At 37.5% G+C, this 13,576-nt stretch overlaps 1 protein-coding gene across 1 annotated transcript in view; it reads left to right on the top strand.

The window, feature by feature from the left end:
• Positions 1-13,144, top strand: part of LOC115411714 (cadherin-7-like) — a 110,845-nt gene extending 97,701 nt beyond the window's left edge. Inside the window, exon 7 of the mRNA XM_030123929.1 lies at positions 11,672-13,144. Coding sequence (XP_029979789.1) covers positions 11,672-12,186 — 515 coding nt within the window. The 3' untranslated portion in view covers positions 12,187-13,144. The remainder of the gene's footprint in view (positions 1-11,671) is intronic.
• The last annotated feature ends 432 nt before the right edge of the window (positions 13,145-13,576 follow it).

Here is a 13,576-nt window from a genome sequence, read left to right as displayed (position 1 = left end):
AATCGATTTATTTCCCTCAATTTTAGCTGCTGGCACCATATGACATTTAACGGTCTGTCAGTTGTGGTCACTTGTGGTTTACAGTCGTCTTCTGGTCCCCACTCTACCTGGAAACATGCAGAGTAAAGTTGGGAGAAAGCAGCAGAGTCCTGACTGGGATTTATTAGAATACGACGGTGAGAAAGATAAAAGATACGAAAAACTAAACTAAAACTAAGCATTTAGAAAAAAACGAAAACTAATAAAAACTAGCAAACCTACTCTAAAAACGAATTAAAACTCACTGAATTAGAGAAAAAAAAGTCAAAACTAAATAAAGCTAGGAAGCACTCGGAGAGCGCAGACCTCCGCCAAGGCTGATCAGTGGCGCCCCCCGTTGGCCCCCCCCACCCCCGATCACCACCAAAATTTAATCATTTCTTCCTTATCCCATTTCCAACAAACCCTGAAAATTTCATCCAAATCTGTCCTTAACTTTTTGAGTTATGTTGCACACTAACGGACAGACAAACAAACAAACCCTGGCAAAAACATAACCTCCTTGGCGGAGGTAACTAAACTAGAATGAAAAATCCAAAACTATTAGAACCTTGGTGTAGATTACTGCACAAAGTGAGAATTTTTTTTTCCTTGGTCAGGATATGTACAGTCAGTCCAGCTTGGATTTACAAGGCTGACAATTAATACTGAACAAACAATAACTCAAACTATGAATTATGAAAGAGCTGCAGCATCTGAAACTGACCACAATGAACATTTGACAGATAAACAGAACCACAGTGCTTCAGTTTCAGACTCAGTTTGTCATGTCTGTTATGGATTGGGATTGTCTCTGTCAACTCAACATATATTTTTTATTAGTGAGTAGTTGTTTTTTTTTTTTTTTTTTTTTTTTTTTATCAATTACTAGAAATTTCAGGTGACTCCAAGGTTGAAAAACACTGGATTAATTACTTTGGTCACCAGCGGCTCTTTAGGCCTTTAAGGGTTAATGTTTACTCCATATAGTGATGTTTCTGTGGTGTTTTCTCACTGTGACCCAAAGTTATAATAGTTTTGGATTTTTCATTATAGTTTAGTTTTAGTTAGTTTTGACTTTTTTTTTTTCTCTAATTCAGTTCATTTTAATTAGTTTTTAGAGCAGGTTTGCTAGTTTTTATTAGTTTTCGTTATTTTCTAAATGCTTAGTTTTACTTTAGTTTTAGTTTTTTTATATCTTTTAGCTTCTTCGCTGTCGAATTCAAATCAATCCCAGTCAGGACTCTGCTGCTTTCTCCCAGCTTTAGTCTCCATGTTTCCAGGTAGAGTGGGGACCAGAAGAAGACTGGAAACCACAAGTGACGACAAGTAACGGACCGTTAAATATCATATGGTGCCGGCAGCTAACATTGCTTGAGGGAAATAAATCGATTTTATATCAATCTGACATTGACAAAGACGAAAATGAAGAGAATTTTATCCAGAATTTTTATACATTTTAGTTAGTTTTGTAAGGACACAATACAGTTTCAGTTACTTTTTTTCTTTTAATTATAGTTTTTATTTATTTCAGTTATCGAAAATGTTTTTTCAATTTTAGTTTTCGTCATTTCGTTAGTTTTCGTTAACGGTAATAACCTTGCTGTGACCTGAGTTGATTCACTGCTAATGTCCAGTTGTTTGTTTTACTGCAGATTTCTGATGCTTTTCCTGTGATCTGACAAGTATACGTAATTACACTGGTCTACAATTTTTTAGAAGTGATTTGCTTCAGAGATTAAATGTGCTAAATGTTACGTATCTTAATAAGATTAATTGGAAAATAAATGACAGAAGTGCCGGTTTCCTGATGTTTTCAAGGTACAGGGTGGGGAAGCAACATTTACAATGAACATTTAGTTGTTTTTTCTCAGCAGACACTACGTCAATTGTTTTGAAACCAAACATATATTGATGTCATAATCATACCTAACACTATTATCCATACCTTTTCAGAAACTTTTGCCCATATGAGTAATCAGGAAAGCAAACGTCAAAGAGTGTGTGATTTGCTGAATGCACTCGTCACACCAAAGGAGATTTCAAAAATAGTTGGAGTGTCCATAAAGACTGTTTATAATGGAAAGAAGAGAATGACTATGAGCAAAACTATTACCAGAAAGTCTGGAAGATACTATTAAAGAAGAATGGGAGAAGTTGTCACCCGAATATTTGAGGAACACTTGCGCAAGTTTCAGGAAGCGTGTGAAGGCAGTTATTGAGAAAGAAGGAGGACACATAGAATAAAAACATTTTCTATTATGTCCATTTTCTTGTGGCAAATAAATTCTCATGACTTTCAGTAAACTAATTGGTCATACACTGTCTTTCAATCCCTGCCTCGAAATATTGTAAATTTTGCTTCCCCACCCTGTATATGATTAAGTGTTATTACACATATATATTGGTTTATGTGCATTTATATAATACTTTTATAAATCTTCCACTAAATAGAACCTGTAAAGTGAATGTATTCTAATGTGCAGACAGTGTTTTGAAGTAGATCTTGTAGCTCTGAGACAAATATTCCTTTTGAGTCAAACCCATTCTCTCGTTAATTCTTGAATTTCACATTTTGACCCAAGGCTGTATCTTGGAAAGTTCAGCCAACCAGCATTTTTGACTTGATTTTTCTTTATCAGTGACTTTCATGTGGTAAAATTTCATTACTTTTATTCTGGAAGCATTTTCCTTGTAGACCAGTGTTATTTTTTTGTTACTGAAAGACAAAACTCAGATTCTCTGTCGCTCCAGAAGTGAGCTTTTTTCATTGCTACCGTCAGAAAACCTGGATAACTCCAGCTAAAGTCCCACAATAAGGTCTTACCTGGGTTACTGAAATGATGTTTAAATGCACTAACATGAAGGTGGGGTGCGTCAAAATAAACCCCACAACACCTCGAATACTGTCAGTAAATAGTACAGTAAGTCAAAGGTGAATGGACCCGTACACAGTCTGCATATGGTGGAGCGGGTCAACCATTTTAGAGTTAGGGTCAGGGTTACATTTGAGGCGCTTTAAACTGATGTAGAACAGGTTTGTTTTGTATTCACATTAAAAAGTTGTTCCCTTTTAAAAGAAACCTAGTCCATGAATTTTGGCCTCATACTCTATTATAACCTTAAGCTTAAGTGAAAAGATATGGATGTTAAAAGGTTAGTTTTTTTTTTTCTTTTCAGTCAGATTCTGGTTAACGTTAGGCACCAAAACTACACTGATAAGTTGAGGAAAGCATCATATTTGGGTAAAATAGACCTTTTCGCATTGGAAAACAAAGGTATTAGCTACGGATATAAGTACAGAAATAAGATAGATTATCAGGAAAATGTATTTAAACTAGTGCTGGGAAGTGATTAAAATTTTTAATTGCAATTAATCGCGTGGATTTCTGCGATTAATCACAGTGTTTTTTTTTTTGGGGGGGGGGGGGGGGGGTGCCGGCATCAACAGCGTGTATTGCCTTTAAGTAATATTTCAGACTTGAAGTACTCCGGTGATAAAAATAATTCCACATTGCAGTGCTTATAAACAACTGTGTCCTTCTCAACCCCCACCATCTGAAGACATTTAAAATGAAAATGTCCATGGAACAGACCACTACTTTTCTCCATGTTTATGTCCACACCAGTTTATTTCCGCTTGTGAGTGATTGACAGGAGTCTTAAACCCACTAATAAGTACTAATACTAATAAACCCAATAATATGTGATGTTCAGTTGTTAAAAAACAAGCAAAGGGGGCCCTCTAGTGGTCGGAATAAATTGCACTAACGTATGTTTTGTCCTTTCGTACTCAGCTCGGACATAAGAAGGAACTGACTAATAAAATAAAGACAAAATAAATCAATTAGTTATGTCTATTAATGATATGCATATTCACGGAGAATGCATAGATGTAATTATTATAAACTTAAATTGACTGCTAATACAACAATCACATGGTAAATAAGTAAAGGTTAGTTCAAAGGCTGACATATTATATCAAAACACAAGCAATGACTTTACATAAACTTAACATGAGCCTGCATAAAGAATTAGCAACCCATCTGCGACTGCTAGCATAAACGAATTAGCTTAAACATGTTAATAACACATTGTAATAAACACATCCAAAATAACGTCATAAACATGTTTCTGACGGCACGTTCGCATGTGAAATTATTTAGCAAACAACAGAATGATTGATACATACAGGCGTTGCTTCTGCAGGAGTTAAAGTTTGATTCAGCATTACTTGTAAAGTTCGTTCACTTTTCTCCTCTCAGCTACACCGGCACTGGTGCTTGGGGCCTATGTAGCGCCAAAATAAAAGCATGAGTTTCAAAATAAGAGTCCATATGTATAAATGAACGAAGACTTGCTTGAAAGGCAGAACAATAATAAAACGGCATTGACGTGAGATTAAAAAAATTGTCGGCGTTATTTAATGAATGCGTTAACGCGGTAATAACGCGTTAACTTGCCCAGCCCTAATTTAAACCAAAAATATTTAATGTCAACATCTATATCATAATACTGGAAGTTGTCAGAGTGTCTGTGTGTGTGTGTGTCTGCACAATTCTGAGAAACTGAGACATTTTTATTGGCCAATTTGGGACCAACAGTTGAGGAATAGTCCCATCACCATATTAAATATCTCTGCAAGTTGATAGGACCAGTATTTTGGGGGATAGTAGTCATTTTGGAAAACAATAGCCTTACAATCATGTTGCCATGCCCATGACGGTTGACAGGAAGTGCAGTACCATGCTGCATGATGGGAAATGAAGTTCTCCCCAGCATAAAAATGACCCCATCTAGAACCCGTAGTTCCCCATGGGTCAGTGTTTTTCAACCTTGAGGTCTCCTGGAATTCAAATGGATTCGCCTGAAATTTCTAGTAATTGATAAAAGTAAAAATAAAAACCTTTTTTTTTTGTTTCATATTTTTACCTCCGCCAAGGAGGTTATGTTTTTGCCAGGGTTTGTTTGTCTGTTTGTTTGTTTGTCTGTCCGTTAGTGTGCAGCATAACTCAAAAAGTTATGGACAGATTTGGATGAAATTGTCAGGGTTTGTTTGAAATGGGATAAGGAAGAAATGATTAACTTTTGGGGGTGATCCGGAAGAAATCCTGGATTCTGGATCACTTTGAAATTTTCGTTAACATTGTGGTAAATGGGGCCAAAATTTTCGTTTCCCAATATGTCGCTTAATTATTGACCAAAACTCATGAAATTTAACTCAGGAATTGACAATGGGGTCCTCTATCACATTTCAAAGGCTGATCCGGATCTGATCCAGAAGGCGGATTTTATCTCAATTTATATAAAAAATGGGGGTGCCCTTACTTTTTGGCCTACTGTGCCTTTAATTTGGATAAAAATTTCAGGAAATGTTGATACTGGCACAAGGAACAAATGATTAAATTTTGGTGGTGATCGGGGGTGGGGGGGCCCACGGGGGGGCCCACTGATCAGCCTTGGCGGAGGTCTGCGCTCTTCGAGTGCTTCTAGTTATTGATGTGTATACAAGAAAATGAAAGGTACATGCCAACGCTATGGCACACTGATGTCAACATTAACCAGGTTTGTAAACACCATTACTTTCAGATTTGCATATTTTTTTGGGAACAAATAACAATAAAACCTGACAAACAATACAGTAAAAAGAACACTAAGACATAATCTGAATAAAATAATAAAACTGGTGACATAAATGTGAGACAATAAATAAATAAATAAATAAATAAATAAATAATAAAGAAGGGGAGAAAAAAAAAAGGGGGGGGGGGGTATTACATTGTCTCAAAAAAAATCCATAAACGGTTGCCATTTATTGTAGAATTTGTTCAAGTTTCCCCGTTTTGAATATCTAATTTTCTCTACTTTTAAAAAGGACATTACTTCATTAATCCATTATGTGCTGGAAGAGGCTATTGTAGATTTCCAATTAAGAAGGAGGTGGCTTTTAGTGTTCAGGGAGGTAAAAGCTACTACTTCTAATTCTTTAGCAGAGTATTGGGTATACTCATCTGGGAGACCAAAAATACCAATGTGTGGTGAAATGTCAATAGTTTTTGAAAATATAAAAACTTACTAATAAAAAATATATGGTGAGTTGACAGAGACAACCCCAGTCCATAACAGACATAATTCATAATTCATAATTCATAGTTTGAGTTCTTGTTTGTTCAGTATTAATTGTCAGCCTTGTAAATCCAAGCTGGACTGACTGTTCATATCCTGACCAAGGAAAATCAAATTTTTACTTTGTGCAGTAATCTACACCTGGCTTTTCTGCCTCTGTCCATAATAATATACATTATATAAATTAAATGTCATTTAAAATTAACGTTTATTTGCAACATAGTATAGCAAACTATTACATGATCAGAACCAAATTAATACTAGCAAAAAAAAAAAAAAAGTCTCAGTTTTGAATGTCTGGGGTCGCCAGAAATTTATGATGTTAAAATGGGGTCATGAGACAAAAAAGGTTGGGAACCACTGCCATGGGTCAACATGTTATTTCATATATAATGTTGGAGTTAAATGTATTTTTTTACCTCTTCTCATTAAATGAATAATACAATATGACTTATTCATGCTAAAGTGTAATTAGGGCTCAGTATGGAATCGCTGCATGTCGTCAAAGGTGATTACTGATGTTTATATATAGGAATAATAATAAAAATGTGTCTGAAGATAAAATTATTCCAACTTTATGGGCAATAGTGTATGTGTGAAGCAAGGTTATTATCGTTAATGAAAACTAACGAAATGACAAAAAGTAGAATTGTAAAAATATTTACGTTAACTGAAATAAATAAAACTACAATTAAAAGAAAAAAAACGATAACTAACTGAAACCGTATTGTGTGTTTACACAACTAACTAAAACATATAAAAACTATGGATAAAATTCCCTTCGTTTTCGTCTTTGTCAATGTCAGATTGATACGAAATTGATTTATTTCCCTCAAGCAATTTTAGCTAGCGGCACCATATGATATTTAACGGTCTGTCACCTCTCGTCACTTGTGGTTTCCAGTCATCTTCTGGTCCCCACTCTACCTGGAAACATGGAAAGTAAAGTTGGGAGAAAGCAGCAGAGTCCTGTCTGGGATTTATTTGAATACGACGGCGAAGAAGAGAAAAGACATAAAAAATCTAGAACTAAACTAAAACTAAGCATTCAGAAAATAACAAAAACTAATAAAAACTAGCAAACCTGCTCTAAAAATGAATTAAAACTAACTGAATTAGAGAAAAAAGTCAAAACTAAATAAAACTAAACTATAATGAAAAATCCAAAACTATTATAAGCTTGGTGTGAAGACGGATATTATAGTGTTTTAACTGCTCATGACCTCATATTCACAGAAATTCTAGTGGTATTTTACTATTTGACAATTGTTAAACCCAAGTTTAAGCTCCGACAAGGGCGACGACTCTGACTGTCTGCAAACCAGAAATGGGTTTTGTCCATCCCCAGCTCATCCTATCAATATGTTGAAGTTTTCAAGTAAAGAGCTGATTTTCTAAGGAAGGAAAAAGCTCCAAATGCAAAAACAGTTAAACAAATACAGGGTGGGGAAGCAAAATTTACAATGAACATTTAGTTGTTTTTTTCTCAGCAGGCACTACGTCAGTTGTTTTGAAACCAAACATATATTGATGTCATAATCATACCTAACACTATTATCCATACCTTTTCAGAAACTTTTGCCCATATGAGTAATCAGGAAAGCAAACGTCAAAGAGTGTGTGATTTGCTGAATGCACTCGTCACACCAAAGGAGATTTCAAAAATAGTTGGAGTGTCCATAAAGACTGTTTATAATGGAAAGAAGAGAATGACTATGAGCAAAACTATTACGAGAAAGTCTGGAAGTGGAGGAAACAACAAAAAAACGTACTGAAGCTTTTATTAAAGCTCTCAAATCCAAAATCCTAAAGGATCCAACCAAATCCATGAGAAAAATGGCAATTGAACTTGAGGTAGACAACAAGACCGTTAGAAATACAGTAAAATATGATTTGAAGTTAAAATCTTACACAAGAACACCAAAACACTTGTTGACAACAGCAACAAATCCAACTTTAGCAATTTTTGGGAATCATGTTTATGGCCGCCTTCTAGCCCAGATCTAAACCCTCTGGATTCTGCTATTTGGGGCGTTTTAGAACATGCTACCAATAGAACATCACACAGCAATGTCGACTTTCTTAAAGATACTATTAAAGAAGAATGGGAGAAGTTGTCACCCGAATATTTTAGGAACACTTGCGCAAGTTTCAGGAAGCGTGTGAAGGCAGTTTTTGAGAAAGAAGGAGGACACATAGAATAAAAACATTTTCTATTATGTCAATTTTCTTGTGGCAAATAAATTCTCATGACTTTCAATAAACTAATTGGTCATACACTGTCTTTCAATCCCTGCCTCAAAATATTGTAAATTTTGCTTCCCCACCCTGTAGTTCAGAGTGAAGTCCAGAATTAAATCTTGAAGCGCACCATTGGAGTGCACGCCTCCACCAAAGCCTAGCAGTTATGGAATTAATGATGAAAAGGGGTGATGAAATTCCTTCCTATGGATCTGTTCCAAAATTTAATGCGTTACTTTTTTTCCCTCATGACTTAATCTTCTATGAAATTTAATGAAAATCGTTGCAGTGGTAGAGTTTCACGTAATTTGCATCGGACCGATAGCATTTGATCACTGCATTGTACAGTACGTAACGCCAAAAGGATGATTAGAAGTACAAGACGCACACCTACCGAACACATCGCAGCAGAAAGAAAGTACAAACTTTTACGCTCAACAAGAAATAAGTACTCAAAACATGAGACTTCCTTTGGTTTCAGACAGCACCGCAGCTTCTGATTAATATTTCCCTTTTAAATTGCACTGCATGCAAAGACATAGGGAATGTGTGGGTGATAAAATGAGCGAATAATCAGTTTCGGGCTCACCACAATCATACAGAAGTTGAAAAAAAAAAAAAAAAGCTGTGTTGAGAAATTGCATTCAATAATGCATGTTGGTAAGAAAAGGGCAGCACAGAAAATTCACCTTGTTCACTATCGATTGTACAGAGCAGATTATTTAAACAATTCAATTACAGCAAAAGCCAGCGTAACAGTTAATTGATTTGCCTTTCTCCTGTTTTCCATTTAGTCCACATCATCAGTAATTGCGCTATGAAGTGTTGGACTCCTGTTGTGTTATGCGGCCGCTAAACAACCTGTGCTTTAAATCATTTTTTCACAAGAGCCTTTTTTTTTTTTTTTTTGTCCTGACAAACGCCAACTATTTGTATGCCCGTCCATGCTCATCCTCGCAGGAAGTGATTGGATGTTGGCCCGTTTCCATTTTGTGACGCATCGCTGCTGCCTTCTAGACATTAAACCCTAAAGAGCTTTGCTGGAAAGCACTGAGAATATTCTATTTCAATGTGCCACTTTGTAATTCACTTTGGAGAAACCCCACTGAATCGAACAGAATTTAAAGTGACTCAAGTTCCTGAAGAAGAAGAAAAAAAAAAAAATCAGAGGAAACAATCTTCCGCCAAAAAAAAAAAAAAAAAAAAAAAAAAAAAAAAAAAAAAAAAAATGTTTGGCATTCTGTCTCAGAGCACAAAAAAAAAAAAAGTGTCGCGGATATTAGTAGTGGCTTCCAGACTTGAGGGACCAGTCGGAGTATTACACAGATACACACACAAAAAAAGTTGAGTAGTGCTTCTGTTGTAGGGTAGCAGCAGTCACTGAGTAGCCAACAGAGGACTGCCCATTCATCTCCCGCTGCCTTTCCATGTGACATTTTCTTCCCTTCTATCTCTTCCATTTGCTCCCTTATTAGAGGGTGTGAAGCGTTGTTTGAATTCGGTTCCTGGGCCTCGTTTTCTGCTGCCTGCAGTATATCTCAACGTCGCAAAAGGAAAGAAATATGGGCTCACGGAACGATATTTCACTGGCACCGGCTTGACATTGATGGATAGAGGATCATTAGACATTTGCCAGTTTGCTTGGGCGTAGAGTTATTTTCAGCAATAATGTATGGGAGAGGGAACAGGGGCTGCAAGAGGGCTCCTGGTAGGATCTCGGAGGGCAACGGATTCTGGTTTGGTTGGACTTGTGTATAGGTCTTGAAGCAAAATGTAGGTGTTGGAAGTCACACAGGAGTACAACATATTACATTGTAAGTTTGATTTCATAAACTGATAGAATTTGTGAGGCGCTGTCAATGGAGTCAGCAGTCAGACGGGAAGTTCATTGTCAGCTTATGTCAAAAACAATGTCAAGTTATTTAACCCTTTCATGCATAGTGGTCACTCCAGTGGACTTCTCCAGCTGTTCTCTTTTATATTCATGGGTTTTGTTGTTTTAGTTCCAGATCAGCCAAAACAGTGGACACTTACTGTACGCACCATCCCATATACTGACATTCATATAATTACTGAAACTTTGCTGTTCTTGATAAACCTGATTTGCAATAACATGTTTGACTGTAAATCAATTGCTAATTGTTATTAAACTGTAATTAAGAGTATGTAAGTAAGTTGTTTTTTTTTTTTTTTTTACATATTATCTCAATAAAGTGTTTGTATTGCATAGTTTTCCATATCACGTTCTGATATTAGTTTTTAATTCATGTTTCTTTGCTTCAAAAATTTAACACATGGTGTCCGGCTGAGTAGACATTTTTGTAACATCTTAAAAAAAACAAAAACAAAAACTTGATTGCATTTTTTTTTTTTTTTCATGCCTATAGAGGAATAAAAACACTCAGGAAAAATATCTTGGCCAAGGTTGTCATAATTCATGCATGAAAGGGTTAAACATAAATTCGTCCCTCCGTTCCTTTTTAAGAAAATGGTCAGTGACCTTATCGTACCAAGTAAACAAGAAAACGTTGAAATTATGTTAAATCGAAACAAGGAAGTACAATGAGTGTGTTTTATTTACAGTGCAAGAAATGAACAAGTAATTTCGTAATGGTTTCTCTCTGGATTTCGCAGCAGTATGTACGACGGTATTAAACTGAACTGTGTCAGTGAAGGAGTAGATCTCAAACTAGCTGTCAATCAAACGGGATTCAGCCTTTTGACTGATCCTCCAATCAGCACGTGTAATCCCGGCGTCCAGCCCGGCCGAGCTCCGCCCACAGCTCCATTCACCCCCAGAGACGCCCGGTGTCTGGGGGCGGGACAACATCACAGCATTTATCCAATTACCAACCAGTTTTGAGGCAATGAAAAAAAACTGTTCCACTCAGTCCCATTGAAGCCCAGAGACGCCGGCGTCTTCGGGCAAATGCACTGAGCAGAGATCGAATGAGAAAACAGCGGAATGTATGAGAAGTGAACAACATCGAGTCTGTAGATTTGTGATAAAGCTGATTCTGAACGAACTCGTCTGTGAGATGAACGTGTTCTAACACATTTGTAGTCAATGAAATGTCAACACAACCGTACATATTTAACCATTTCATTTTCGTAATTTTAGGGGAGGCCGGGCTTCCTTTGCAGTCTATGAGAAATTGCCACTGATTCATAGTGCATTCAATTCTCTAAAAGCCACATTTCCTTGCAGTGTTTTCAGGCGACCGGCGCCGTAAGTGCACTCTCTGTCAAGTGATATTGACGCAGACGTCTCTCCTTTTCCCTGCAGTGATGGTTCTGCTAATTGTGACGATGCGTCGGAGGAGGAAGGAGCCCCTGATTCTGGAGGAGGAGAGGGACATCAGAGAGAACATCGTCCGCTACGACGACGAAGGCGGGGGAGAGGAGGACACGGAAGCCTTCGACATGGTCACCCTCCGCAACCTCAACGTCATCAGAGACCCCAACGTGCGGCGCGATGTCACCCCCGATACTCCCACTTTCTTTCATTACCCATCAGCCGCCCGCCCGTCCTATAAATCCCTCCCAGACAACGTAGTGTTTCGAGAGTTTATTTGGGAGCGGCTTAAGGATGCCGACGTGGACCCGTCAGCTCCCCCGTACGACTCCCTGCAGACATATGCGTTTGAAGGCAGCGGCTCGGTAGCGGAGTCGCTAAGCTCACTGGAGTCACTAAGTACAGACTCAGATCAGAACTATGACTACCTCAGCAACTGGGGGCCACGCTTCAAAAAGCTGGCCGACCTGTACGGCAACAGCGACGGCACCAGTGTGTTCTCATAGCCCCTAAATTGTCTTTCTTAACATTTCTCGGACTCTGTGAAAAAATAAGAGTAATTTATTGTCAACAGAGAAAATGATTTTGTCTGCCTTAGTGCATTGGAGGGAAAAGATTCAAAGACAACACAGGAGATATTGAAAGAAAAAGACTTTGACTTCAAAGGTTTTGGTTTGTTTACCTCCTTGTATGGATTTTCAAAAGCGTGCCATGGTGAGTTTTGACACAGACTTCAAAAGTGGCTTGACTGAGGAGGAAACCTTGTGTGCAAAAGACATTAAAGGTTTCAGATTTAGGCTCCAGTCCAACCATTGACTGCCGTATGCATATGTGTTGGAGCAATTTTTTCGGGAGGCACCTGTCCTTTCATTCCAGCGATGGGCATAGGCCCAGCATCTTGCTTTGATGCATTCCTTTGCTATCTTTGTGCTAAAAACATAAAAGTTTCTCATGAAATGCTGTGTCTCTGGCGGCTAATCAGTAGTCACTTGACTGTTCATATGAAATTTAACAACAATTTCAGTGTCTTTTGTTCCCCTCTTCTTGTTTCTCTTTCTTTTCGGTTGCAGTTGCAGGATGATAACAGGCTTGGCAGGGGGGTGGGTGGGTGGGTTCGTGGTAAAAACACTGAGCCACATTATTCACGGACTCAACCATACCTCTCAACACCATATGAAAAGTGCAACTATACGTACAGTATAAACAAGTAGTTGATGTGCTAAAGATGTGATGTGAAGACACAAGTTGTGCAAACTATAAAAGAATGGTACTCCTGTCAGCTTGATCTCTCCTCTGGGTGAAACAGGAAGGCATATCACTTTTATTCTTCTCCTAACAATACATTTTGCAGATGTCGCAATGTAGTGTTTGTCTGAGTCTGTTTTCTCTTCAGCCTTTTTATTGCCGAGTCCAATGTATAATTTCTGAGCTATAAAATGTCAGAATTCACTTGTACTGCTTTTGTACGGGGGGGGGGGGTTGGAGGTCGGGGCAACGTCTGCTCAACGGTCAGAGCTTGTTCTTGATTGCGAGATTTATGCCACCTAGACTGAAGTTGCAGTTTGTAAGTAAATGAATTTTGCTTCTGTAGTTTGCAGAGTGCAGCATATAGTGTCATTCAGAAATGAAGTGAATAATGTTCATGGTTTGTTTATCGATGGTTACGGACACTCTGTATGATAATCATATTGTGCCAATATTTTGTTTCTTTTCCGCTTAAACAGATTCTGTTACAATTGGGTGTCGACATGTGCAAACGATAGGTATTACTATTTATTTTGATGAAGCAGAATTGTGCAAATGATGTTTTTATCCTTTTGCTGAAAGTAAATAAATTGACATTCAGTTCCTTAAACGACTAAAGGGATTTCTTTCTATTTCAGCTCTGATATAATT

Source organism: Sphaeramia orbicularis, chromosome 20 (genome assembly GCF_902148855.1).
Source record: "Sphaeramia orbicularis chromosome 20, fSphaOr1.1, whole genome shotgun sequence".
Lineage (NCBI taxonomy): Eukaryota > Metazoa > Chordata > Actinopteri > Kurtiformes > Apogonidae > Sphaeramia > Sphaeramia orbicularis.
Note: the sequence above shows the minus strand (reverse complement) of the source record. Positions and strands in the feature narration are given on the sequence as shown.